The 25,932-nt window shown below is 48.9% G+C and overlaps 1 protein-coding gene across 1 annotated transcript in view; it reads right to left on the bottom strand.

Annotated features, from left to right (window-relative positions):
- Nucleotides 1-25,635, bottom strand: part of FAM117B (family with sequence similarity 117 member B) — a 43,166-nt gene extending 17,531 nt beyond the window's left edge. The window contains 4 exon segments of the mRNA XM_077319185.1: nucleotides 6,782-6,933; nucleotides 24,853-25,175; nucleotides 25,177-25,335; nucleotides 25,337-25,635. Coding sequence (XP_077175300.1) covers nucleotides 6,782-6,933; nucleotides 24,853-25,175; nucleotides 25,177-25,335; nucleotides 25,337-25,608 — 906 coding nt within the window. The 5' untranslated portion in view covers nucleotides 25,609-25,635.
- Between the last annotated feature and the right edge of the window lie 297 nt (nucleotides 25,636-25,932).

Raw genomic sequence — 25,932 nt, 5'->3', positions numbered from 1 at the left:
ATCACAAGATGTCATAGTCCCATTGTATACGGCACTGGTCAGACCACACCTGGAGTACTGTGTGCAGTTCTGGAGGCCTCACTTCAAGAAGGACGTAGATAAAATTGAAAGGGTACAGAGGAGAGCGACGATGATGATCTGGGGCCAAGGGACCAAGCCCTATGAAGATAGGTTCAGGGACTTGGGAATGTTCAGCCTGGAGAAAAGGAGGTTGAGAGGGGACATGATAGCCCTCTTTAAGTATTTGAAAGGTTGTCACTTGGAGGAGGGCAGGATGCTGTTTCTGTTGGCTGCAGAGGAGAGGACACGCAGTAATGGGTTTAAACTTCAAGTACAACGATATAGGCTAGATATCAGGGGAAAAAATTTCACAGTCAGAGTAGTTCAGCAGTGGAATAGGCTGCCTAAAGAGGTGGTGAGCTCCCCCTCACTGGCAGTCTTCAAGCAAAGGTTGGATACACACTTTTCTCGGATGCTTTAGGATGCTTAGGGCTGATCCTGCGTTGAGCAGGGGGTTGGACTAGATGGCCCCTTCCAACTATGATTCTATGATTCTATGATGGTCTGAAGTAGCAAAACAAAAACTGAGTCTGATGAGGAAGAGGGCACACTCTCGAAAGCTCACCCACTGAATAAATCTTTGTTGGTCTCAAAGGTGCTACTGGACTCCATTTCTGGTTTAATACAAAACTGAGTAACAACTGAATAAGCCACTGGTTTTTAGCTTGTTTTCGACTGTAAACCTTCTTCCAAGAATCATTTATAAATACTCAAACCAGGCTGGAGTTCACACTGGCTGCAAAAGGCTCAAGACGACCTGAAGGTGCAATGAAGCTGGAATGCCCCAGCAACCTTATTTATTGTTTTATTTACTTATTTTCAGATTTGTATCCTGCTGCTCTCCATTCAAACTCACAGCAGTTCACAGTAAAACAGTAAAAACTAGTAAACTCCTAAAAACATTAACATTGCATATTAACCATAAGACATTACAAGATAGCGATACAAAGAATGCTCTTGGTCGCCTTGTGATATTTAGGAGCCCTGGTTAAGCCTTTTGCAGCCAGTGTGAACTCCAACCTGGTTTGTGTATTTATAAAAGATTCTTGGAAGAAGGCGCTCAATAAATTTATTCACTAGTGCAGAATTCAAATGCTTTCCATCCAGGAATCCCTTGTTAAAGATGGGTTTGCAATTCTTGACCTATAAGACACATACTTAAGCATAAGTATTCACCCCAAATATACTAGGAGGAAGAAGAAGAAGAGGAGGAGGAAGAAAAAGAAGTGGTCTCCTTTCCCTTTGTCTCCCCACAACAGACACCCTGTGAGGTGGGTGAGGCTGCGAGAGCCCTGAGATTCCTGCTCGGTCAGAACAGTTTTTCCAACATTTCCGATTTACGTGATTGGCTGTTCAATTCACTGATTGACCACTCTTCAATTCAGCCATCACAATCAGCCCCATGGTATAAAACAATTAAAAAAGACCACTCTAGAGCATCATATTTCGTAAATATAACAACACGTAATCCTAGAATAAGAGCCTCTTGTGGCGCAGAGTGATAAGGCAGCCGTCTGAAAGCTTTGCCCATGAGGCTGGGAGTTCAATCCCAGCAGCTGGCTCAAGGTTGACTCAGCCTTCCATCCTTCCGAGGTCGGTGAAATGAGTACCCAGCTTGCTGGGGGTAAACGGTAATGACTGGGGAAGGCACTGGCAAACCACCCCGTATTGAGTCTGCCATGAAAACGCTGGAGGGCGTCACCCCAAGGGTCAGACATGACTCTGTGCTTGCACAGGGGATACCTTTACCTTTAATCCTAGAATGGCTGTAACATCTTTGTGGTTTGAAATGATGCCATCAGCCATGCTCTCTGGGGCCCATTATGCACGGTCGCTGAAACGGCGATTTCGGGTCACATGGAAAATGCGGAGGGGGAAGACGCGAAGCACACCAGTTATGCATGGGATTAAACTGAGTTTCAGAATCCCAGTTTGCAGGAGTAAGCAAACAGGTTGAAGTGTCTACATTTGGACATCACAGCAAACTGGAGGTTGATCAGACCAGGAAGTATGAATCTAGCTTGATGTAGAAATGGGGGCAAGAGCAAAGGCTGTTGGTATCTGTTGTTGTCAGAACCAGGTTGGTTCTGTCAAATGGTTGTTGTCTTAATGTGTATTTTTCCATCAACCCCCCCTCTCATCTTGTGAACAGTTATCACAGTTATCCGCATGCCTATGTTATTCAGTTTGTTATGGTTAGATGGGTTGACTGACTCTAGAGAATTCATTGTCCTTCCCTGCCTCCTCCATTCTGACCCCATTTGGGTTCTGTCCTTGGGTTTCAGAGATTTCCTAGCCACCTGGATGGTTTTTCTTTGAAGCTTCCCACATTAATTGGATGCCACGAGGAGGACTAGGCAAAGAGGTTATATACTGTGTAACTGCACTGAAATTTCAGTGCTGACAATGTTTATGCTTGTGTTCTCTTGCTTGCTTTAGAATAAAATCGGTCTTTTGCATTCAGTCAAAGACTGTGTTTTCTTGGCAACGAATTAACCTGACAGTTGTACAGCACTTGTACTGCATTTCCTCCCTCAAGCTTTACCTCAGATGGGTAGAGCACACACACTGATATGGTGGAACCACAGGTACAATTATGGGTGACAACATTGAGCCTGCACTGACTCTGAGGCAATGTCTCATAGACAGAAAACAGAGTTCCTTACCTGTAACTGTTGTTTATCGATGTCTTGTGTGCAGACACACACTGGGACTGCCCAGGCACAGACCTGCTGCAGAGAAAGATTCTCTAGCTTAAGCTCTGAAGGGGGCACCCATTGACTCAACTGTGCAGGTTTTCCCGCCAATCAAGTCACCTGACCTTGGAGTAGAGCATTCCCTTCCCTCAGTTCCCACTGCTGCAGCGAGCCATATGTTATCATGCAACAGACCCTCACTTCCCTTTCTCATTCATTAATGCATGGTCCTATTATAGATCACAAGTTGAGGGCTTGCAGCAGGGTGGGGGGAGGGAAAGTGTGTTTGCACAGAAGATGTCGATGAACAACAGTTACAGGTAAGCAACTCTGTTTTCATATTCTGTCTTGTATGCAGCCCACACTGGGACCTTAGTGAGCTCACATACCTAAGGAGAAGGGTCGCAGCTCTCAACTAAAAAGAGAGCGTAGCACCACTGTCCCAATGCAGCTATCAGATCTGGCTTGCAGGTCCAACACATAATGTCTAATGAAAGTTTCTTCTATTGACCAGGTTGCGACCCTACATATTTCATCAAGGGAAACTCTCCAAGAAAAGGCTTCCAGAATAGCTTGTGCCCTGACAGAATGAGCATGGACATCCAGCAGGCAAGGTAGTGACGACAACCTGCAGGACGTCTGAATGGTCGTGACTACCTGCTGGGCATTGGATTGTGAGGTAGCCACCCTACCTTTTTAGGGCCCCAGTAACATAAAGAGAAACTTTCCCTAAATTGCCTAGTCCTGTCAATGTAGTAAAGTATCGCTCTGTGGATATCTACTGACTGTAAAGATTTTTCAGCCACAGAGTCTTTTTTGGGGGGAAACTGGAAGCAAAATGTCCGGTGACAGGTAAAATTTAGAAACTACCTTGGGTACAAATTCCCGACTGGGGTGCAGCACTACTTTTAAGGATATATCTTCATGTAAGGTGGGTCTATCCGGAGTGCCATCAGTTCACCAACTCTCCTAGCAGATGTTACAGCTACCAGAAAATCCACCTTCTTAAACAAGGAACTTAAGACATGAAGGGGCCATAGGCTCAAAGGGCGGTTTCATCAACGCATCTAGGACCACCACCAGGGTGGCACTGTCAATGTTGATGGAAAAGAGTGCCCTTCAATTTCAGCCTAATAAACAGGAATAGCTACAAGGTGTGTGCGGATCAAGGACAGCGACATTCTGTAGTTAGCCAATTCCAACAGGTACCAGACAGGATTTTCCCTCATTGACAATGAGTCCTAAATCCCTCCAGAGTAAAAAGGTGAACCATATCTGATCTGACAGATGTTCTAGAGATCTATCTACTAAAAGCCAGTCATCTAAATAAGGGTAGACAGATACCCCATTTAGTCGAAAGACAGCTACCACAACTGCTACACAACTGCCACAGAGGGGCCATGGCTAGACTGAAACGGAGGATCATCTGTGTATTGAAAAATCTTGTGACCTTGTCAAGAATAGATGTTTTATGAATTACCTATGGATCGCAATATGAAAATATGCATCCTTGCGATCTAAGACTATAAACCATGCCCTTTAGAGAGGTTCTCAATCATGAAGGGGAACCATATGGAATTTAGAAACCAGTAAACGTTTATTTAAATCTTGACGATCCAAAATAGGCTGGGATCCCGTGTTATTCTTATCAACAATAAAAAGAGCTCCCTTTGCTGGTCGGAAAAGGAGAAGAAGAATGGGTTCTTATATGCCGCTTTTCTCTACCCGAAGGAGTCTCAAAGTGGCTTCCAAACACCTTCCCTGTCCTCTCCCCACAACAGACACCCTATGAGAGAAGTGAGGCTTAGAGCCCTGATATTACTGCAGAATAAGAAGAGTTGGTTCTTTTATGCCACTTTTCTCTACCTGAAAGAATCTCAAAGCAGCTTACAGTCGCCTTCCCTTTCCTCTCCCCTCAACAGACATCCTGTGAGGGAGGTGAAGCTGAGAGAGCCCAAGGTCACCAAACTGGCTGCATGTGGAGGAGGATCAGGGAATCAAACCTGACTCACCAGATTAGGAGTCCACACTCCTAACCACCACACCAAGATGGCTTTCTTTTTATTAGCCACCAATTCAGAAAAATTAGGCAGTGCAGTATTTTCTACCTTAAGATACATACTATAAGTTGTTTTGTTCCTGTTGGGCCAAGATACACTAAGCAAGCTGTCCGTGTTGTTCAAAGCACTAATGTTACATCTTTACTTTCAGTGCATTTAAAGAAGCATGAACAGGCCTGAAGCTGCAGCCATGCATTGAGGCCAAACTAGGGATTACAGTGGCATGACCGAATTTCAATAAAACCAGGGGGAAAGAAAATGGATGGAAGGGTACCCAATTAACTCAGGAAATGGATTATTAATGGACAAACAGGGTTGGTGGCAAACAGGCTGGGATTTAAACTCTAGTCTGTAACCACTAGAAACAACAGACTGGACCCAAGAGTGCCTTATAATGGAAAGCCAAGTGACCTTGAAATGGACAAGCTCTCTGGGATACCGCTTGGAGCCAAGAGTCAGAACATTTGGCTAGAAGGTTTGTCCCTATGGGATAATGGTTGGCTCGATCTCATACATTGAGGGTGCTTCCTCTTAGGGAAAGTGCTATGCTGTTGCCAAGAAAGATATTGGAAGGTCAAAGTGGGTTGACACTGAGATCTGTAGAACGAGGAGAAGCCTTGTTGACATTTGGCCAAAGCAACTGGAGAAGTACTGCTGAGAAAGTGGGGGTGGCAAACTACTAAGGTAACATGCAAACTGCCTGTTCTGTGCAGCGGGCCTGCTCATGCGCAGTTCCAATGTGGAGCTGCCCAACAAAATGGAAATGTGCTGTTTCCCGCAGAATAACTGACCAAGTTAGTACATAACATTCATATGAGCGCATCCACAGCCTTGCAGGCCAATGTCAGCAATATCTGTTCCACAAAATATATTTCTGGTAAGGCCTTGGAGGAGGAGCATGTCTCATGGCTTAAGTGCCACTCAGCGCCATCCCGCCCCTGAGTGCCTCCTCCTCCACCTGTCTGTCCAGCAGCCATCCAATCTCCTTCCATCCCCCACTCCTTCCTCTTCCCTCCGAGGCTCAGAGACTGCAGATCCCTGCCATGTGAAAGCTGCCCCTGCCAGTGAGCTCCCTTCCCAGGGGCCTCCATCCTGCCACCTTCCCAGGTCCTGGGGGAGGGGGAAGCCGTCCACAGAGTTCTTCCACCCCCCACCCTCATATATTGTAAAGGATTTTTGATGTAAACCGCCAAGAGCCGGCCTAGCCGAGAGTGGTGGTATATAAATTAAATAATAATTTTGCTTGAAGCTTGTTCTGTAGTTGCCCTGATCAGCGTCCCCACATTTCTTTGTGCTGTCCCATAGCAATGATGGGAATAACATATCACTTGTGAACACCTGGATATAGCACAATCATTTACATGCAGCAAAAAGTTTTATAATTTGTTCGTAGTAATTTTAGAAATTGCTCATAGCACTGAACGAACCAACTTCTGAATTGCAGTAGAAAAAACAATCAGCAGCTGAGGGGGCAGCACAGTAGCCAACCCCAACAGTTCTGCTAAGGAGCACCAGGTGCCAGAGCAGAGCGGAACCCAGTCCAGAGTATGTGCAACTCCGACTGAGGAAGTCACCCACTTTCCCCTTGCTTTGACAGCCATCTGCCACTTCAGCATCTCACTTTCCCTACCCCTTTGCAGTGAAGAACCTCAATTTCTCTGATGTGCCTGCAGATGGCAGGGCTTCTAGCTAAAGCTGTGCCAATGGCAACATATGGGCCTGGCCCCCCACTGGGCAAAACGAGACGAATGATCCAGCGCAGTCCCCAACCCCTCTTGCCTCCTCCATAGTTTTGTGGCCTAGAGCCCATTTTTTAAACCACACCAGCAGCAAGAGTCCACTGAGACAGACCACCTCAAAGTCATCCTGATTGAGGAACTGAATGGCACCCAGCACAGAAAGTATTTAATCTATGCAACAGACCCATTCTTCAGAACACTGGATAGAATTTCATCTGCAGCTTACCTGTGTTGCTTTGTCTCTCATGCAAGGTGCTGCCTGTCCGTGATTCTCACGAGGCCACTGTCCAGCAAGGTATGGAGCGGCTAGTATGTCTAGGGAAGGTGTGCGGCGAGAAACACTGGAAGGGCTTGACGATGGCGGCCGTTGTTTCTCAACTAGAAAGAGACACATCTCCGTAAGTGAAAGTGAAACTCACACACACACCCAGATCTTGCATAGTAAGCCCTAGTCTGGTTTACAACTTCTTCTATAAACCCCTCAAGAGTCACTTATCTCTTCTACAAGGATTCTTACTGATAAAATCAGCATTCTGTTCACAGATTCTTCCGGATGTTTATTCTTTTGAATTTTCATCCTGTTGGGTTTGGTCCAACCTTCAAGGACAGGGGCCCCCAACTTGAGGCCCGCAGCCCACATGCGGCCCCGACCTCTTTCTGTGTGGCCCTCCAACCTGCTTGCCTGCTGCTATAACCCACAGGGCATTTGCCATCGACCCAGTGTTCTTCCTGCCTCAAGAGGCAAAAAGACAACAGCAACATTGTTTGTTTGGGTCTCCATGGTTCCTCCATAACAGCATTTTGGCCATTCTAGGCGCTTTGCTCGCCAGCACAGCTCCAGCACCCAGACCACTCCCCCTCTCCATGAATTGCCATGCTGAAGCCACATATCTATGTAAGGAAGGTAAAGTCACTGTGGGAATGGAGATGTCAGGTCTGCTGTTGCAAAAAAAGGCAGGAAAAAGGACAGTAAAAGGCCTGGTAGTTCTGCCAGAAATGGATACAAGGTGTTCTGCATCCTGAACATTTCTAGAGGCTCCACCCACCCAAGCAAGTGGCTTCCAAAGTGACTGGTGAGGCTGCTGCTGCAAACAAGAGCATTCTTCCTTCCACAACAAGGGCTGGTTGCTCTGACTTCTGGCCTTGCTTGCTTCTGCCTCTCCCCCCTTCCTCTCTCCAGCTAGGAGACTTCTTACACGTCTGTGATTGCAGGAGCCGGTGAGGGGCCCCTTGAATAAGCTCATGGCCTTGCCCTGCTCACATCCTCCTCCAGACCAGCTCCCCTCCCTCTGGCTGCCCACGGACTTCTCCTGACTGAGGCTGGGCTGGCAAGCAGTGATGGGCATGAGCACCCTGCGTATAATCTGAAGCCAACTTAATGGCATCTCCTCTGCTCCAGGTGGAAGACTGATCTCACTCACTCTTTCGGTCTACTTGCCCTTTTTGGAAGGGCCCCCAATTTTACTGTATTAAAACATATTAGCAGGTGCATATTTAAACTTCAAGGGACCGTGTTTATCTTTATCCATAGTTCCTCTTAATATTTGTGAAACAACCTGGTGGTGTCCAAGTTGGAATAGGACCAACCTTGACTTGGACATCAATGCCTTGGCTAACACAACAATCACTCTGACGGTTAAACATGTGTAGCTAAATAAAAGGATTCCACAGTAAAATACTGTTCCAAAATGGATTGCATTAAAGTTAACATTTCTTCATTTACCTTTGAATGTTTACTTTTGATCTAAATAAGTAGGTTAATAATTTTATTACATTTTGGTTTAAGTTGTGGCCCTCTTCAGGCACTTACACCAATACAGCCCCCAGGTGCCAAAAGGTTAGGGGCCCCTGCTCTAGGGCAACAGAAAACAACCCTGCTCCATCCTCTAAGGGCTGTCACATAGCAGAGTTATTTTCCAAATGTTACCCTAAAGGTAGCCCATAATGGAAGGGTGCCTCACACAGAGACACCATCATGCACAGAAGCCCATGACTGGACTCTGAGCAGGTTGGCACACACAGAAACCTGCCTGGCAGAGACTGACTATGGAGTCAGTAGGTTTGAGCTGGACTAAACCATTTCCTCCTTGCCCAACTGACTGAGCTAAATGTGCACAGTATCTAAATCACCCCCCCCCCCAGCCAAAGACCATTAGACTATCTACAGGAAAGGAATATCCCTTCAAGGTACTAACTGCAACTTCTTTTGTCTCTCTTGTCCAGTGTAATTTCTGCCTAGCAGCATCTCTTATCCCCAAATGTCTTCCCCCAGTCCTTCCTGATAAAACAGACAAGGCCATTAGCAACGCATTACACCTAGCCAAGGTATTGTTCTACTTGATGAGATTACTTCACACCTCCCACTCTAGTGACCTCACAGTTCAAACTCACCTATCAGGTACTCATATTATCAGAGACCAATCATCAATCACGGACCTCCTAGTGGGCAGTCCCTGGGGCTGCCCCAGGAATTTCAAACATTATATCAAGCCTTGCACACACCGTGTGTGTGTGCGTGTGTGTTGTGCTGCTGTTCCCTCCACACCCGGCATCCTGTCCACTCCTGATGTCATCAACCTTGTGTCTTGGCTGCTTGGATCCAAGAAAGGTACAGTATCTTGAACTTGTCCCCCCTGTAGAACTTAGTGTATGTATGTTTTTGCTTGTGTGTGTTTTGAGTGTACCCCAATATTTCCCCCAAATAAATCCCCTGAGTGTAAGCTTAATTGTCTTCTCCATTTAAGAAGGGTTTTTTCCAGGGAAAGGACCCCGTAAAAATTGGTAGTAAGATCCTGCGTTACCCAGCCTCTTGCTATATTCATGATTCCCCAACAATTTGGGTAACACAGAAGGCCATACCAAAGAATTTCCATCGAAACATCCAGAAGAAGTTCCTGACAAAGCAGTTCCTCAGTGGAACTGGTTTCCTAGGGAGGTGCCAGGATCTCCTTCTTTGGAAGTTTTTAAGCAGAGGCTAGATAGCCATCTGACAGAAATGTGGATTCTGTGAATTTGTAAGTGCGTGGATAGAAAGGACTGTGTGGGTGCTTAAGCTCTTGTGGCCATTCCCTGCATTCTACAGGGGGTGGACTAGATGACCCTGGACATCCCTTCCAACTCCATGATTCCTAAATCACAGACAGTTATTATCCAAGCACCAACCCTTCACCTAAGAGATTCAAAACTACCTGTCATCCAGTCATCTTGTTCACTTATACAATTGGAGAGTGTTTTTTTTTTAATGCTGGAGATGAAAATTTGACACTCGTCCAAATTTAAGCAGGAACACTGAATACCAAAGGACTGAATTGAACTGCAGATAAAAGTAGAATGAGATGTGATACTCTCATGACACAATTACAAAGTTACTAATGATATCTAAGAAATTAATGATGTTTGTAGTTTGCTAAAAGAACTTGCCATTTAAGGAACACAGTACTAACCACTGAAAACAAAGTGTAACTATTTGCACTTAAGGGTAGCAGCTAAAAGACACCAGCCTTTCACCAGGCACACACTTGGGTTCAAAGGTGTTGCTGTGCACCTGAGAACCATATCTGCTCGTGGACGGCAGTGTGCACCCACACTTTTCCAATCGAGTGCATATAGCATACCCCCTATTGCCTCAATGTTCCTCCAACTAGGGATGGCCACAAATCACCTGACAAAGTTCACCATGGATTTTGGCCGGTTTGTGGTTCACGAAGTGAAGAATCATCACGAACCTTCACACATTTTTATGCAGGTTGTTAAGAGCAACCAGCTGAGTCCCCCGTCACTCAGCTGTTTGGAGGTTTATAAAATTATGCATGAGGTAGAGAAAGATTTCTAGAGCTCAAACGCTAGAAGTTGGATACCCTGCAAAATTGATGAACAGCAAATTCAGAACAGGCACGTTAGTACTTTATCATGCAAAGGGTGATTAGCTTATGGAGTTCACTGCCACCTGATACAGCAATTGCCATGAGTTTAGTGAGCTTTAAAAGGGGATTGGACTAATGCATGGACAATCTATCCATGGCAATGACTACATATGGGACCTCCATTTCCACAACAATAGAACTCAGTGCTGGGGGCCTTGGCTACTCTGCCTCGCCTGCAGCCTTCTGAAGGTATCCATTGGCCACGGTGGGAACCGGGATGTTAGACCCAATGGGCTGATCATAGCTGCTCTTGTGTTTGACCCACAAATATACTGGGCTAGTTTTTGAAGGCTAAGTAGTTCTGGATGCATCCCTTTTGAAAAGGGTAAATTATAACTTCTATTCTACATTATAACTGCTCTCTGTATACAGTCCTATTTGGAAACTCATGAAAATCATCAGAATTTAATACAGCCAGGTCTAAGTAGAAGAACGCCCATTTGCTGATGCTTTTGCCTTCAGCAGAAGTCATCCTTTTGCCTGCCTTGCTGGTGGAGTCACACAGTGGCACGAAGACTACAGTATCTGGGGGTGGGGGGTAATGACCACAATGTTGCCAAAGTAGCTGCCAAAAGGCCAATGGCCTTTCCCAAACCTAAGCATTTCAGAGTCCTCACCCACTCCCACCCCAGGAAGCAAAAGCTGCAGTGGCACAAATTCAGGAGAGCACTAATGGGCAGGACAAACCCCCTCCCTCCCTCTCCCCCTATAAAACTTTACGAGCACCCGAAACAAGCACCAGTACTAATAAATCTACACATTGTAGCAGTGTGCATTTTACTGTGGCAGTGTATGTGGTTTTGTCTGATGTGTCATTGTTCAGCAGAAAAGAAGACCAGGCAATCTGCAACAGGTTAAATGGCATCAGCTGTTCTATGGCTGGGAAAGATTATACTCACTGGGCTTCAACTGTTGAACTAACTGAAGGGGGAAATGGAAGCCAACTCTGCAAGACCAACCAGCTGCAGACAGACCCCCACCCCCCAAAAAGCAAGCTATTTGGCTAAGAAGCACTATTTGTTTGGTGCACGCACACATGCACACACGCACAAATACACACAGAGACACCCCACTCTCATCTGGTGTATCATTTGACTTCTTGGGAATTCTGAAAGATCGCTCTAAGCAAGGCAACTGTGTTTTGCATCTAGCAAATTCTTTTTGTGGCAACTGTGTTTTGCATCTAGCAAAACCTGCTTTGCATCTAGCAAATTCCCCATCATGCACACCACATGATAAAAAATGGAATATGCTAACCAGTATGAGGCACCACTCAAACGAAAAGTATCAAGTAAAATAAGTTTCCCGAAGAAACATATGATCAAGGCAGGTTTTCTTCATGGCTATTCTTAATGCTGCTTGGCCAACCATCAGCACTCCAAGGGCCAGCCGCCTTTGGGTGAGGGGGGTTTCTCTCAACACACGGGGTGCCGTTTGGAGCATGGGGTGGAATCATCCGGTTGATTAGAATCCAGTATTCCACGGGAATCCAAGAGGCGCACCATTCTTGATGTTAACAGGTCAACATTAGAACTGTTTGTATTTCTTAAATCATATTTCAGGCAATCACCTGATACTTCTATATGCATCAACCAAACCTCATTAAAACAAAACTTTTATTTGTTACCTTGAAAATCAGAATCCATTAGCCAGGTACCAATATATATTTTAAAGGAGAACCAGAATTATAGATAACTATGCTAAGTTGCCTTGATTTAAAATCAATTTCCCCTGCTAGCTAATGCAGCATCCTTAGCTCACAGTCCCATGGAATAATCAATTAAAACCTCACTAATTAATTGTAACACTGAAAGACTCAAAATATTCATCTTTTCAACAAATTTGTCTTAAGACCATTTTGGAAAACCAAAATGCAGATGAAATGAGCTGCCTGAGAAAGTTATACCTGTAATAGTATCAACATCAAAGCACCCTTTCCTGAACAGGAAAATGCCAGATTGTCACAGAATATGCCCCCTGCAGCATATACAATAAAACCCAGGACCTCATTTAGGCACAAAGGGGGAATCCCCCAGCCCATCTAATTGCTAGAGATCTTTAGATCCACCACCTGTAAACCGCTCCTGTGGAGTGGTAGAAATAAAGTCGTAAGGCCAGTGTGGGTGGAGAAAGGGAGAGTCCGTGATAAAAACTTGGCGGGCATATTGGGAGCCACACACTCCGGGGCCAAGCGGCCAATCAGGAGCCGCGCATAGCACAGCTCCTGATTGGCCACTTGCCCACTTGCCCCATCGTACACTGGAGGCTGAGGGGGGCACCAGAAGACGCTTCTCCATCACTCCTTTCCCGCCGCCAAAGCCGGGACCTGGCCCCTGTGATGACGACTCGGGAGGCACACAGCGCCTCTCGAGCCGCCTTCCCCCCATGCCGCCATTACCAGCCGGCCCACCGCTCCCACAGCCAGCCGACCCCCATGGGCGGCATGGGCGGGCAGGCAGCAGGTGGAGGCGGTGCCTGGGGGGTCTCTCTCGCCCCTGCGGAGCTGCCCCGCCCACCAGGAGCCAGCCCAGTCCCGGGAGCCTTCGGCCCCAGCAAAGGGACAGTCCCACCTCATCACTGATGCGCCGGCCCTATCCCTTTGCCACCGAGGTCCACTAGCCGAATCGAAGGTGCCCACATGAGCCAGCCCCACGACGAGCCAGGAGAGCCTCGGCCAGGAAGCACTCTACACGCCAGGTAAGCTCTTCCGCCGCCGCCGCTCCCCAAGTCGCCCCCACGAACCGCCACTGCCTCCCCACACTCCGCACACGCCGAACCATCCACCCACCGCACGCTTCTCATGCCCACCCCCCACCTCAAGTCGCCCCCATGCTCCCCTGGGCTGCAGATTCCCCCACCCAACACACCCAGCCACCCACTGCCCTCTCCCACCGCAAACCCCCAAGTCCCCCCTTGCCGCTGCCGCTTCCACGCTCCCCCCACATGCCGACCCACCCACCGCATGCTTCCCACGGCCACTCCTCCACAAGTCCTCCCCACAATCTGCCGCCGTCTCCCCCACCACAAACACCCACACACCCCTCTCGACCCCATGCTCTTCCCCCTCAACTCCCCCTCCCAATTCCCCCCTCACCACTCCCCACCCAACCCCCAAAGACCCTTCACATACCCCTGTCCCATCCCATTCCATCTACCTCGCTGCCTGCCTTCCTTCCTTCTTTCTTCCTTACTGACTTCCTCTATTTCTCTATCTACTTCCTGCCTCCTTCTCTCTCTCACTTGCTCTCTTTTTTCAGGAACTTCTGGATGTTTAGACAGAATTTCTTTTGAATTAATTCAATTTCATTGTCTCTCTGGGGCAACTCTGCTCCATCCTCTACATGGCAGCCTTATAACTGCTTAGAGATTTTATTTATTTATTCATCTTCTAGACCATTACTCCTTGCAAGCAGGCTTGGGGCAGTTCACAACATATTTCCACACATCAAAAATCACAATTAAAATAATAATAAAACCATATAATGCTTGGCTTCTTATCTGTCAATCTATCTGCCACTTTCCACACTACATCTTCTAACTCACTTTAGCAGAGGGAAGAACCTGGAGGTTAACTGCTTACACACCACGAAATTTATTGTACACACATGCATGGTTGTATTGGACTGATGCTGAGACACATGCAGACGGCCCTCTGTCCTCTTGCAACTCTATGCCTGTATTAAGGCAATAAAGTAGAATCCAAACAGGCACCCTCTGATTTAGCTACTGATGCTGCTCCGGAATATTTAATTAAAAAATACTATATGTAGCCTCGGCAAACTGTGTGGTCTTCTCAGACTTATTTTTCTGCTCTCATGTGACTGTGTTTCCCCCACCACCACCACCACCACCACCACAACTGCTCAGCTGCTAGGTTCACATGATGTGACCTACATAACAAGAGATGCACTGCCTTCAAGATAGCAGTTACAACAGCTGGGCGTCTGAACAATGGTGCCATTTCAGAGCCCTGATTTTATTAGATTTAATTACACCCCAGCCAGGGGTTCAATGCTATGCAGCTTTCCTATACTTCAGGCTGCTATGCAAAACAGTACTTATTTCAATATACATAAGCATCAGGGTACAACACTAACAGAATGCTTTCAGATGTCCATGTCTGAGGGTAATAAAGAACCCAGTCATTAAGAGTCTCAAAATATTAGCTTTTTTTTTTTTGCAATTCAAAGTAAAAACTTGTACACAAAAACCATACGCAATTTCATTCAGGCATCAAATGGATTAGAAATCACTCCTCAATATCAAATTGTCCTCTTTCTCTCTGTCTTAAGGTATTCCATATTAATGAGACTTGAAAATCAATCTAAGGTTACCAGTTTTGGTACTCCGCAGAAATAGAATGTAGCATGGTTTTAAAAAAATGTATGCATGTGCCATCAAGAAAGTGAGTGCCGGAAAAATACAGTTAAATTCAAAATTGGCACTCATTTCCTATGGCAAATAACTAAACTGTACACCAAATGCTGACTGGCAGGCAGTCTCCAAGATCTCAGCCGGAGGAAGGCGTCTCCTGCCACCTGTGGCCCGAGACTCATTCCCGACATCTCCAAGGGAAAGTACCAGGGACTGTTCCTGTGCTGGACATGGATTCTGTTATTGAGCCACTGTCCTGTATATAAAGACAGGGGAGCTAACGAATGGGTGTGTTAGGGTAACATTTCCTTAGAGGGTGAAATAAGACCATACTCCCCTAGACAAAGCATCAACAGGACTGACTAGAACAGGGGTAGTCAAACTGCGGCCCTCCAAATGTCCATGGACATCTGGAGGGCCGCAGTTCGACTACCCCTGAACTAGACCAGCCTTTCTCAACCAGCCTTTTTGTGAAACCCTGGAAGGGTTTCCTGAATGAATGGGAGTTAATTAATTTTATAGATCTTAAAATTTGTTAACCATTCATCAGGTGATATGACTTCATATGGCCATGTTGACCTGCCCTCCCCTCCCCAGAGGGCTGCAGGGGGTGGGAAGGGGAGGGGCCCCATGTATGCAGCGATGCTTCCCAATCATATTCTGCAAGAAGATCGCACCACTCCTGGGGTTGATCCTTCCCACCGTGGAGAGAGCGAGGGAGTGGGCCCCAGGGACATTCAGTGAGGGCAGTGGCCCTCTGAACTTCTGGGCAAGGCCGAGTATGCCCAGGAGTGCCTGGAGCCCTGGCTGAGAAAGCCCAGTCCGGCTAAAGACCTCGTTAAGTGATCTGGATACTGTCAGGCAGAGTTCCTCACAGACAGGAGGAACTATTTGCATGGCTTAAGGCTGCTGAACTCTCTCTGTCCTGCTGGGGCAAACTACAACAGTTTCAGTGCAGAGGTTGACAGTGCAGTCCTCTACAGAACTACTCTGGCCTAACTGCACTGAAGCTCACAGCTTGAAGTAGAATTGCTTTATCAATTTACTTTTCTTCTCCACATTGTCCTTTGGATCAGTGGTCCCCAACCTGCGGGCCGCGGCCCAGCGCCGGGCCGCGAAGGCCATGGCGCCGGGCCGCAGCTCCCTCTCCCCGCCCCCCCCCGCAGTAAAAAACTTCCCAGGCCGCAAGCTTGCGGCCCGGGAAGCTACTTACTGCGGGAGGGCGGGAAGAGGGAATCAGGGCCGGGCTGCGCCCATGCAGGCCGTGCCCGTGCGGCTCGATCCGCGGGCGTGGCTTCCGGGCGCGGCTCGATGCGCGGGCGCGGCTCGATGCGCGGGCGCGGCCAGAAGCGTGGGTGCGGTCCCCGCGGGCGCGGCCCGATGCCCTGCCGGTCCCCAGCCTAATAAAGGTTGGGGACCACTGCTTTGGATGATTTAATACAGTAGTCCCCAACCTGCAGGCCGCGGCCCGGTGCCGGGCTGCGAAGGCCATGGCGCCGGGCTGCGGCTCCCTCTCCCCGCCCCCCAGCAGTAAAAAACTTCCCAGGCCGCAAGCTTGCGGCCCGGGAAGCTTCTTACTGCGGGAGGGCAGGGAGAGGGAATCAGGGCCGCGCATGCGCAAATGCGCCATGCGCGGCCGAAATCTCTCTTTTGCTCAGAAAGGTTGGGGACCACTGATTTAATAGACAACATTGTACAGTTGCCATCAGCCTTCCAAAGAAAACCCAGCAACACTTTCAGTATAAAACAGCAGAGACACCCGGTGACTCGGGAGGCATGTGTGGGTCTCCTAAGCATGATCCCGCAATGTGGTAGCCTCAGGAAAGTGACATGGCAGGGCCTGTGGCTCGCTGCTTATCAGAGGAAGCCTCCTGTGGTGCAGACCTCACTCTGAGGATGGAAGTGAACACAGCTCTTTGGATCATTGTACGTGTGGATCTCTGCAGTCTGCCTTGAAGTCTCAGAAACTGGGACAGTTCAGCAAAGGGCTGGCTCATTGGGACAAGGGAAATAACGGTATTAAGGCACCATGACAAGGAGCTATGGGAGCCCTGAGGCAGCAGGTGGATTAGGCTATTCCAGGTGATACAGGTGAGAGATCATGCTTCAGATGATACAGGTGAAGGATTATGGAATGCTCCCTTCTGGTAAATATTAGATGAAAACAGAAAATCAGCACGGCAGAGGAACGTTCTCCCCTCTTCTTTGTTTGCTGTGCTCTTTCTTCCTGTTTGCTTGTGATTTTATATACAAAGGAGTGTTCAAGGCAGTGATCTACCCCCTACAATCTCAATTGGGACGGTCCATCTCGCCACCGAATGTATAAATCTGACCTGGAGATAGAGCTGAGCTATCTTCTTACAATCACCCTCAGCTCACTTAAAGACCCAAGCCCACAAATACAGGGATTACTATTCTCTTTACTGCTTAAAAAATGGAAATAGAAATAGGCAAGTCCAATCAACTGCCCTTTCCATATCTGCACATTAAGCTATTTCAAATGTTGGCTCGGTTCTCCCCATTTAGAGATAAGGCAAATGCCCAGCTATCATGTCTCTAACAGCCCAATACGGCCCAAATGAGGATCAAAGTCTCCCCACGGAGGAACAAAGGGCATTTTTCTGGATCCACAGAAAAAGACAAGGATGGTTTTTCCCCCCTTTCAAACAGAGCATCTAACCCACACGCGCACACACACCAGTGATGTATGTGTTATGTGAGGGAAACAAACCCTTTGGGTTACATACTCGGTTACTATAGCAACCCAGAATAGTACCCAAAATCAGAACGTAAGTGGGGTGGGTAGTAGGCGTGGATAAAATAGGAAAACAGGAGGGGAAAGCACGAGTTGTGAGAAGAGAGGGGGGAAACAGTGGGGCACACAGCTGTAGGCAGAAAAGACAGGCCAGTAGGGCAAGAGGCCGGGAGGGAAGAAGCAGAGATTAAGCTAAGGTGGGAGCAGCATTTCTCCTCCCCCATGAATCCTTACAGCCCCCCCACCCCCCCCAGCAATATACTTGGAGGCAATAGATTTCACCTTGGAGGTGAATGGCGGGAGGCCCATAGCTTTTATTGGCTATTTGAGATTGTTCCAGCTTCAACCAAAAGCCTGGTGGAAGACTGTTCTTCTCTGACTGCTTGGGGGAGACCAGAAACTGTAACGCTAATCCCTTTCCCCCCCAATGAGGACCCCAAAAAGGCTTTTACAAATGACTTTTACAAAGAACTTTTTCCAGACTAAAATATAGCCGCTGTACAACAACCAAAAAAGCAGCATAGAGCATGTGGTGTGTTTTGAAATTGCAGTAGGCCTAACACCAGGAAAGAGGGGTCTGCTCATATGCATGGGGGGGGGCACTAGGGACGCAGTTTGGGAGCCAAAGCGGCGGCAGCCCGAAAAAGTTTACAAGCCACTGGTTGAATGAGATCAACTTGATCAGTTCAGAGAGGGGCACAGGCAGGGCTTGCAAGACACAGTTCAGGTTCCGTGATCGGAAATGATGGACAACGGGCAACTCTAAAGATGCGGCTCCTTTCAGGAATCGGACTATGTGGCAGTGCTGTGCAAGCTGAACGTTCCAAGTGAGCATTGCAGGTAGTGCAGCCACCTGTCGGTCATAGACCCCGTTTAACGACATCTTGTAAAACTCTATTTTGTAACCCCAATGAACGACATCTGTAGCCCACTGGTCGGATTGTGTCATGAAACAGTACAAGACGGCCTCCTACTGGAACCTCCTTGTAGTCAAGGCTCTGTTCTGATTGCTGTCTCTGCCTCTCTTATCCTGGCTGTTAGGATCCTGTTTGTTAAACTTATAGTAACGTCCTCTATGAAAGGACTGACTATTATAGCCCCGTGATACTCTCCTGTTATCCCGAAACCTGGGAAGAGTATTCTGGGATCTGGAAGAAAAACTTTAGTATCTCCAAATAAATCTTAGGAAGCACCTGCCTTCTGTCTTGTTTCCAACAAAATCCTATTTAAGGCTTTGCCAAACGACCATTGAACTTACCAAAGATGGTCCTTCTCCCCTAGAGTAAGGAGGACATCTGTCAGGATGGGTTTTCCCTTCAGCTGCTCAGGGAGCCAGGGTTTGATTAAATCACCCTCCTTCTGGTTCCTGTCCTGCACACTGCGTCTCAATCCCCAGTCAGGATACTCTGAGAGCCATGGAATACAACAACTGAAGCTAAAACTCATCAACTATTTACGCATTATGTTACTTAACTTTTTTTTGAAAGGCAGAAGAACAGGAAGAAAGGAGAGAGATGATATTGCATTTATCAAACCCTCTATCCTTTGTATTTTTTTATAATCCACTCAGGTCCCTTGAGTGGTTTATAACTATCTCTCCTTCTCCATTTTATCTTCACAACCCTGTGATTGGCGCAAGGTCACCTGATCAAGATTCCATGACAGAGGGGGTATTGTGCACTCAGATGGCAGCTCTCCAGGGTCCTAGGCAGAGGATTTCATGCCACCTACTATCTGGTCCTTTTAACTGACAAAGAGGAGAATTGAACCTGGCACCTTCTGCATGCAGAGACTATTCCAATGAGCCACAGCCCTCCCCTCCTGTGGCTCTCTCAAAATCTGCTCTGGAAGATCCATTCCCCAGACTCTCTAGAGCCCATGTCAGGGTGAAGCACAGTCACTGCAAGTTACTCAGTGGAGAAAAAAAGAGGGGCCTCTAAATCCATTTCTTTATTTTTTGTACACTACACAATCACATCCAAAAGCTATTTTGAATTTTAAAATGCAAGCAGGCTCTCTACATAAGTGTTTTAACTGATCACTGAGCTGTTCCCCTAAATTTCCTCTCTTGGGGGGGACTGGGGGGGGGAGGAGAAAGGAAAAAAGGTTACTACGCACATCCAAGGTCTTCCTGTATTTCAAGCTCAAAGAACAGATTCCTTGTATTGCGATCGCCACCAAAAGCTTTGTGGATGGAAAATATACTTCTCTCAGTAAAGGAATAAAATTTAATCACAAGAAGCTATCAGTCTAAATGATCTAGCCCTCAGAGACCAAAAGTATGAAAATGTATATTCTGAAGATGGATTAAAGTAGGCTGCTCGTGATTTTAGAAAGTTGTCCTAACTGTATGCTGAAAACTAATCTATACACGGAACATTCCAATTTACCCACTCCTCTACAATGCACGGCCTTGTATATTCTGGTTTGTCTTGTTTCTTTTCCTTCCAGGCAACTTAAAGCGGACAATTTCAAACTTGGCAGAGAGAAGAAATGCTATGGCAATTCCAGAAAACACACTGATGCAAAAAACACACACACCATATTACGTAGTTTAACATGGACAAACCTCATTATATTGCCACCCAACTGGCTTTCCAGAGGGAGCAACTGACAAAGGGCACAGAACTGTCTCCCCTCCAGATTCACTTTGGAAAGCCACTTTATGTGCCTTTAAGAACAGTCGCTTTTCCTCCACCTTCCTCCTCCTCAGCTTACATAGAAGGAAATGCAACATTCCAATTCATCTATGAAACCAAGGCCAATCCCTTTCTCACTATGTACTAACCAGAGGCAAGAACCCAGTAAACTGACTCGAATCTTGGCCCTTTTAGAAAGGGACTAAGCAGAAGGCAGAAGCCCTGAGGAACAGCATGCATGCTACTTAGCCAAAGTCCAAAAGTCTAGCTGCTAGAAAGAATATCCACGGGTGGGGAGATGTATTCAGCATCAGCATCATCAGCATCAAGCATAAAAATGAAAAAAGTATACACCCAGATGACTCACAGCCTCCCTGATTGGTCCTTTGGGCAAGTGACACCTCTGAGGGCCAATCAGGTAGGCTATGCATCATTCCCAGCCTCTGCTCTGCCTCCTCCTTCTTTCAGCCAGAAGAACAGCTGCGGAAGGTAAGCCAGTGGGAGAGCAGGGGCTGGGAAGGAGAGCCGGGGACACAGCCTGGGCCCAAACATGGTACCGTCCGTTGGGGGGGGGGGATCCCTACATGTGCCACATGCTGCCCAGACTGAGGTGACGCTGGCGTGCACAGATTGCTCTGAGGGCTGGCAGCCATTGAAGCAGCCTGTGCACCCAGCACCACCCCGGTCGGGGCAGCACATGGCATTGGGGGAGCCTCCGAGGGCTTTAACAGTGCACAGGGACCCTCGGAGCAGCCTGTGCATGCCGACCCAGTTCCAGGGGGGGAACCCTGACAAGGGGGTAGGGGAGTCTCCCTTCCTTTCTTCTTCACTCCCTTCCCCTTTCTTCCTGTCATTTTCTCTTTTTTCTGTCTACCTTCCTTCCTCCCCTTCCTTCTTTCCCTCCCTCGGACGACCTAGCATTTGCTATATTCCGGGATACAACGGGCTGTGTTGCTAGTTTCATACATATTGCCAAAATCCTACTGAAAAGTAGGGTCCTTCCCACATTGATAGCCAAACTGTACAAAAGATGTGTCAAATTATATTCATTCTTTAAGTTGTACTTTTTCTAGATTTGCAGGGCAAGTTTGCAACCCAACAGTCACATATGCCAGACTTGCCTGATGATAGATCCCATCCACCTTAAAAGGTAAAAGGTAAAAGTATCCCCTGTGCAAGCACCGAGTCATATCTGACCCTTGGGGTGACGCCCTCTAGCGTTTTCATGGCAGACTCAATACGGGGTGGTTTGCCAGTGCCTTTCCCAGTCATTACCGTTTACCCCCCAGCAAGCTGGGTACTCATTTTACCGACCTCGGAAGGATGGAAGGCTGAGACAACCTTGAGCCGGCTGCTGGGATTGAACTCCCTGCTGGGATTGAACTCCCAGCCTCATGGACAAAGCTTTCAGACGGCTGCCTTACCACTCTGCGCCACAAGAGGCTCTCCCATCCACCTTAACTTGACCCAAAAAGATCTCCCACCTTCAAACCTATAACTTTCATCCTTCCTCTATCCTATGAACAAGGCCATTCTCATTTTGAGAGCTGCAAATTAACCAACCACTTTACATGGAAAATCTCCATGCCACTTAACTGTTAATGATAAGCTTCCAGTCATGAAATGCAGTTAAAGTGCTAGGTAGGTCAACATTACATTACTCATTTTCCAGTGAATTCTGATTCAACACTATCAAGCACACATACTGATGAAAAGAAGCCCTCAGGCCAGGAGATTTCTTAACAGTAGACTCAAGAGTAATTTTCTGTGTGACCTCTTCAAGCATATAGAAAGCTGGAAAACAAGACTGATCTATTAAAATTGATCATCAGTCAATAAGATTGTCTTGCAAAATATATCATTTACACTGACCCATAAAAGTCAAGCCAGAATGAACTGGTTTAACTGGCAGAGATGGTTCCAGACATAAGAAATCTGCACAAGTAGTTACAGCATCCCCTTGACTCATTCTTTTAGTTTTTCTCAAATGCATAAACCATGGAAATAAAATCTACTCTGCGTAGCCATGCAACATGAGCCTATGTGTCCTGCCTGGGAAACAGTCAAGAGGTTCCTAATAATAATACAATGAGAAATATTAAACTGGACGGGTCCTAGTGACATCTCTGAAGAAAGTTGGAACTGGGCAGTTAATGTGGCACTTCTGATGTCCTTTTACCTTTCAGTATTAGAGACCTGAAGAAAGGTATTTACATTGAGTGAAGATGTAGTGGCGCGCACGCACACACAGTAAACAAGTCAGCCTTAATAGCTAGCAACAACATGGCTCACACATACCTAATTTGGATAGTTGTAGACTCATGTCAAAGCAGGGAAAGGGAAGGGCCAGCTTGCCTGGAAGTTGTCCTTACTCTCCGCAGGTGACCAGGCATGTGGATTACATACAAGGCTGCCCAGGACTGTTTGGCCTCCACACGTGGATTGTCACAGGAATCTGCCTATTCTTTGAATTCACCAGGCCACATGCAGGTCAACCTTGAAGGGTATGTCAGGACTATCAAGAAATGCAGAATCCCTAAAATATTCATTGTTTCCTTCAACTCATATTTATTATGTATTTATTATATTTATATACCGTCCTCCCTGAAGGCTCAGGGCAGTTTACATCAAACAGGAACAATACAAATAACTCAGTTAATAATAATACAACAATAACAACATTATGAACAATGGAACATTGGGGAGAACAATAAATCAACGCTTACGGTTGGCCCAGTGGGATGGCTGAGTCTGCAGTGATGGTTGCAGAAGGGAGGCTGGGGGGGGGGGGTGAGAAGCGTTGGTTCTCGTCAACCTCAACCAAATGCCTAGCATAAAAACTCCCTTTTGCAGGCCTTGCGGAACTGCTCGAGTTCCGTCAGGGCCCTGGTTTCCTCTGGGAGCTAGTTCCACCAGGATGGAGAAAGCTCTGGCTCTGCTGCTGCAGCAAGCAGGCTTCCTTGGGGCCGGGGATCACCAGGAAAACGCTTCCACCTGAGAGCGTGAGAGAGCATCCACAATGGTCCATCCCCATTCCCCAACTTTAGTCATCACAGTGAACAGGCAAAGGTCAACTTGTGAGGTTTTATGGTACTTCTGAGGTCTTCCCAGCCCAATAGTCCAATACTGGCCTCTGTTTACTGATTGTGAAAAAGCAATTGGGCAATTTCACTTTCTATGGTGTTTTTGTTTTCCTGAGGTTAGTGTCTGTCACACTAGGCATCTAATCACTCTTTGGGTCTACCATCACCCTGCCCCAAACCGGATAGCCCAGGCTAGCTTGATCTCATCGGATGTTGTAAGTTAAGCAGGGTCAGCCCCAGTTAGTCTGTGAGGCAAGCCCATCAAAGATGTCCAGGATTGCTCTGCAGAGGCAGGCAGAGGCAACGTCTCTTCCAAGAGTCCCCAGAAGTCACTTGCCACACGATCCACCATCACGATCTGCCATCACCATTCTCACTGCAGACTGAAGAGCACAACAAACTATGGCGTCTGCCTTTGTTTTCTAACCTGCTTCTATCCTCCAAGAAACTCGGGGCACCTTATGGTTCTTATATTATCCACACAACAAGCCATAAGGGAAATCAGGCTGAGGGAGGGAGGATGGCTGGCCCAAAGACACTCAGGAAGGTTTAGGATCCTGTGGGGATTCAAACTCAGCTTGCTCTCGTCCAGGACAACACTCTAACCATTACATCAGTTAGTTCCCAAGCTTTTTCAGGCTGCTGCCCCACTAGCTCCCAGGACACATTCCTGGTGTCCTCCCCCCCCCCCCCCACACACACACATACCTTGTTTCTGGTATTAGGTCTACTGCAAATTCAAAACATACTCCATTGCCTATGCTTCTTTTTTGGTTGTTGTGCAATATTGGCCATATTTTAGTCTGTTTAAGAGATGACAGGTTAACAGGTCTATCAGATGTAAAATAGGTTAACTGGCCACAAAAAGCCCTACATTTCTTTCCCCTGCTACATTGTAATTTTAAGTTGCCACAGACAAAAGGGGGGGTGTCCAAAACCAAGAGTCCCGCTCTTACAAGCTACTCTGGCTTCCATTTTTTTCTTCAGTGATGCAGAGCAAAGAAAGGCTGGCCGACTCCTTAGCCTTTTGGCAATTTTATCTGAGCTGCCTGCCACATGGAAATCAGAACGGATCTGGGTCCAGTAGGACCGACTAAGCTTAATTGTGGGAATAAGCGTTCATGGCCATGGCCACTTCAGTGTGCATGGAGATCCACCCGACATGTCTAGTCATGCCCTTTCGCACCTCTGTTTACATTTCACGCTTTCCAGGCCACGAAGTCGGTTCCTTTGCAGCATTTCACAGGCGCTTCAGCACAACCTCCCAGCAAACCTCCTCCAAGGGCCGGAGAAGCCCGCGAGCCTCGAAGGCAGGGGCGACCGGCCCGAGGGAGCAGCGCGCTCTCCCCCCGAGACCCGCTCAGGGGCCGCAGCCACACGCGGGGCGCCCCGCGAACAAAGCGAAGAAGCCGCCTGAAAAGGGCTCCGCGCGCCGGAGAAGTCCCCGTCGGCCTCGTGGCCGCGCACGAGCGAGCGGGCCCAGCCGGGCACCTTCGGGGGTGGGGGGCGCGGGGGGGGCTCACCTTTGCCGGCGGGCGAGGCGGGGCTCTTCCTCTCGGGGGAGGCGCGGCTCTGCTCCGGGGACCGGCGGCGCTGGCGATGGCGGAGTCTCCCCCCGGGGAGGGCGGCGGCGGCGGCGCAGGCGGAGCTCTCGGGCGGGGGCGGCGAGACGGGCGAGGCGCGGGGCGACGGGGGGGCGGCCGAGGGGGGCGGCGGCGGCGGGGGGGGCGGCGGCGGGGGCAGCGGGTGGGGGGCGGCCCGGGGGGGGCTCCCGCGCGGCGGCGCAGTCGGGGCGGGGGGGGCGGCCCCCCCGGAGGGCGTCTGCGTGGCGACGGCGGGCGCGCCGAGGGGGAGGGGGGCGGGGGGCGGCGGCGGGGGGGGCGTCGTGGGCGGGGGGGGCCGCTCTGGCGCCGCTGCGGGTGGGGCTGCCGTGGGGCGGCTTGAGCTGGAAGGGCACCGTGGCGCGCATGGGCTGCAGGCGGCTGCTGCTGCCCCCCCCGGACGCCCCCCCCCGGCGCCGCCGCCCCTCCGCCCCCCCCGGCCGCTCCCCCCCCCAGCGCGGCGGCCGTGGCGGGCGTCGGGGAGCCGTTGCGCCTCACGCGCGGGTGGGCGGACATCGCGAGGGGGCCCGCGGGGGCCGGACCCCCAACCAGGCCGCCGCCGCCGCCCCCCTCAGGCGCTGCCCCTCCGCACGGCGCTCGCGACGCTCCTCTCGCCTCTGCCGCCGCCGCCGCTCCGGCCGCCTCATCAACAATAGCGCCCGCGTCGGCCTCTCCCATTGGAGGCGCGGCCGCCCCGTTCCGGCCGCTACAGGGCCCCGATTGGCTGAGGGGCGGGCGCGAGGGGGGCTTAAAGGGACAGGGGGCGGGGCGCCGCCCGCGCGAGACCTGCACGCGCGTCTCTCGCGCGCTGTCGCCAAGGGGACGGGTGCCCGCCCTCCAGGCGCCGAGGCCGCGAGGCCGGTCCTGCCCGGTTGCCAACCTCCAGGGGGCCTCAGGGAGAAACGGCTCCTCAGGAGGGCGCGCCTCCGGTTGCCAATCTCCAGGAGGGGACTGAAGGGTTCCCAGAATTATAGATGAGAGTAGCCTCCCTGGAGAAAATAT

Source organism: Paroedura picta, chromosome 2 (genome assembly GCF_049243985.1).
Source record: "Paroedura picta isolate Pp20150507F chromosome 2, Ppicta_v3.0, whole genome shotgun sequence".
In the NCBI taxonomy this organism is placed as follows: domain Eukaryota; kingdom Metazoa; phylum Chordata; class Lepidosauria; order Squamata; family Gekkonidae; genus Paroedura; species Paroedura picta.
This window is presented reverse-complemented; position numbering and strand designations above follow the sequence as displayed.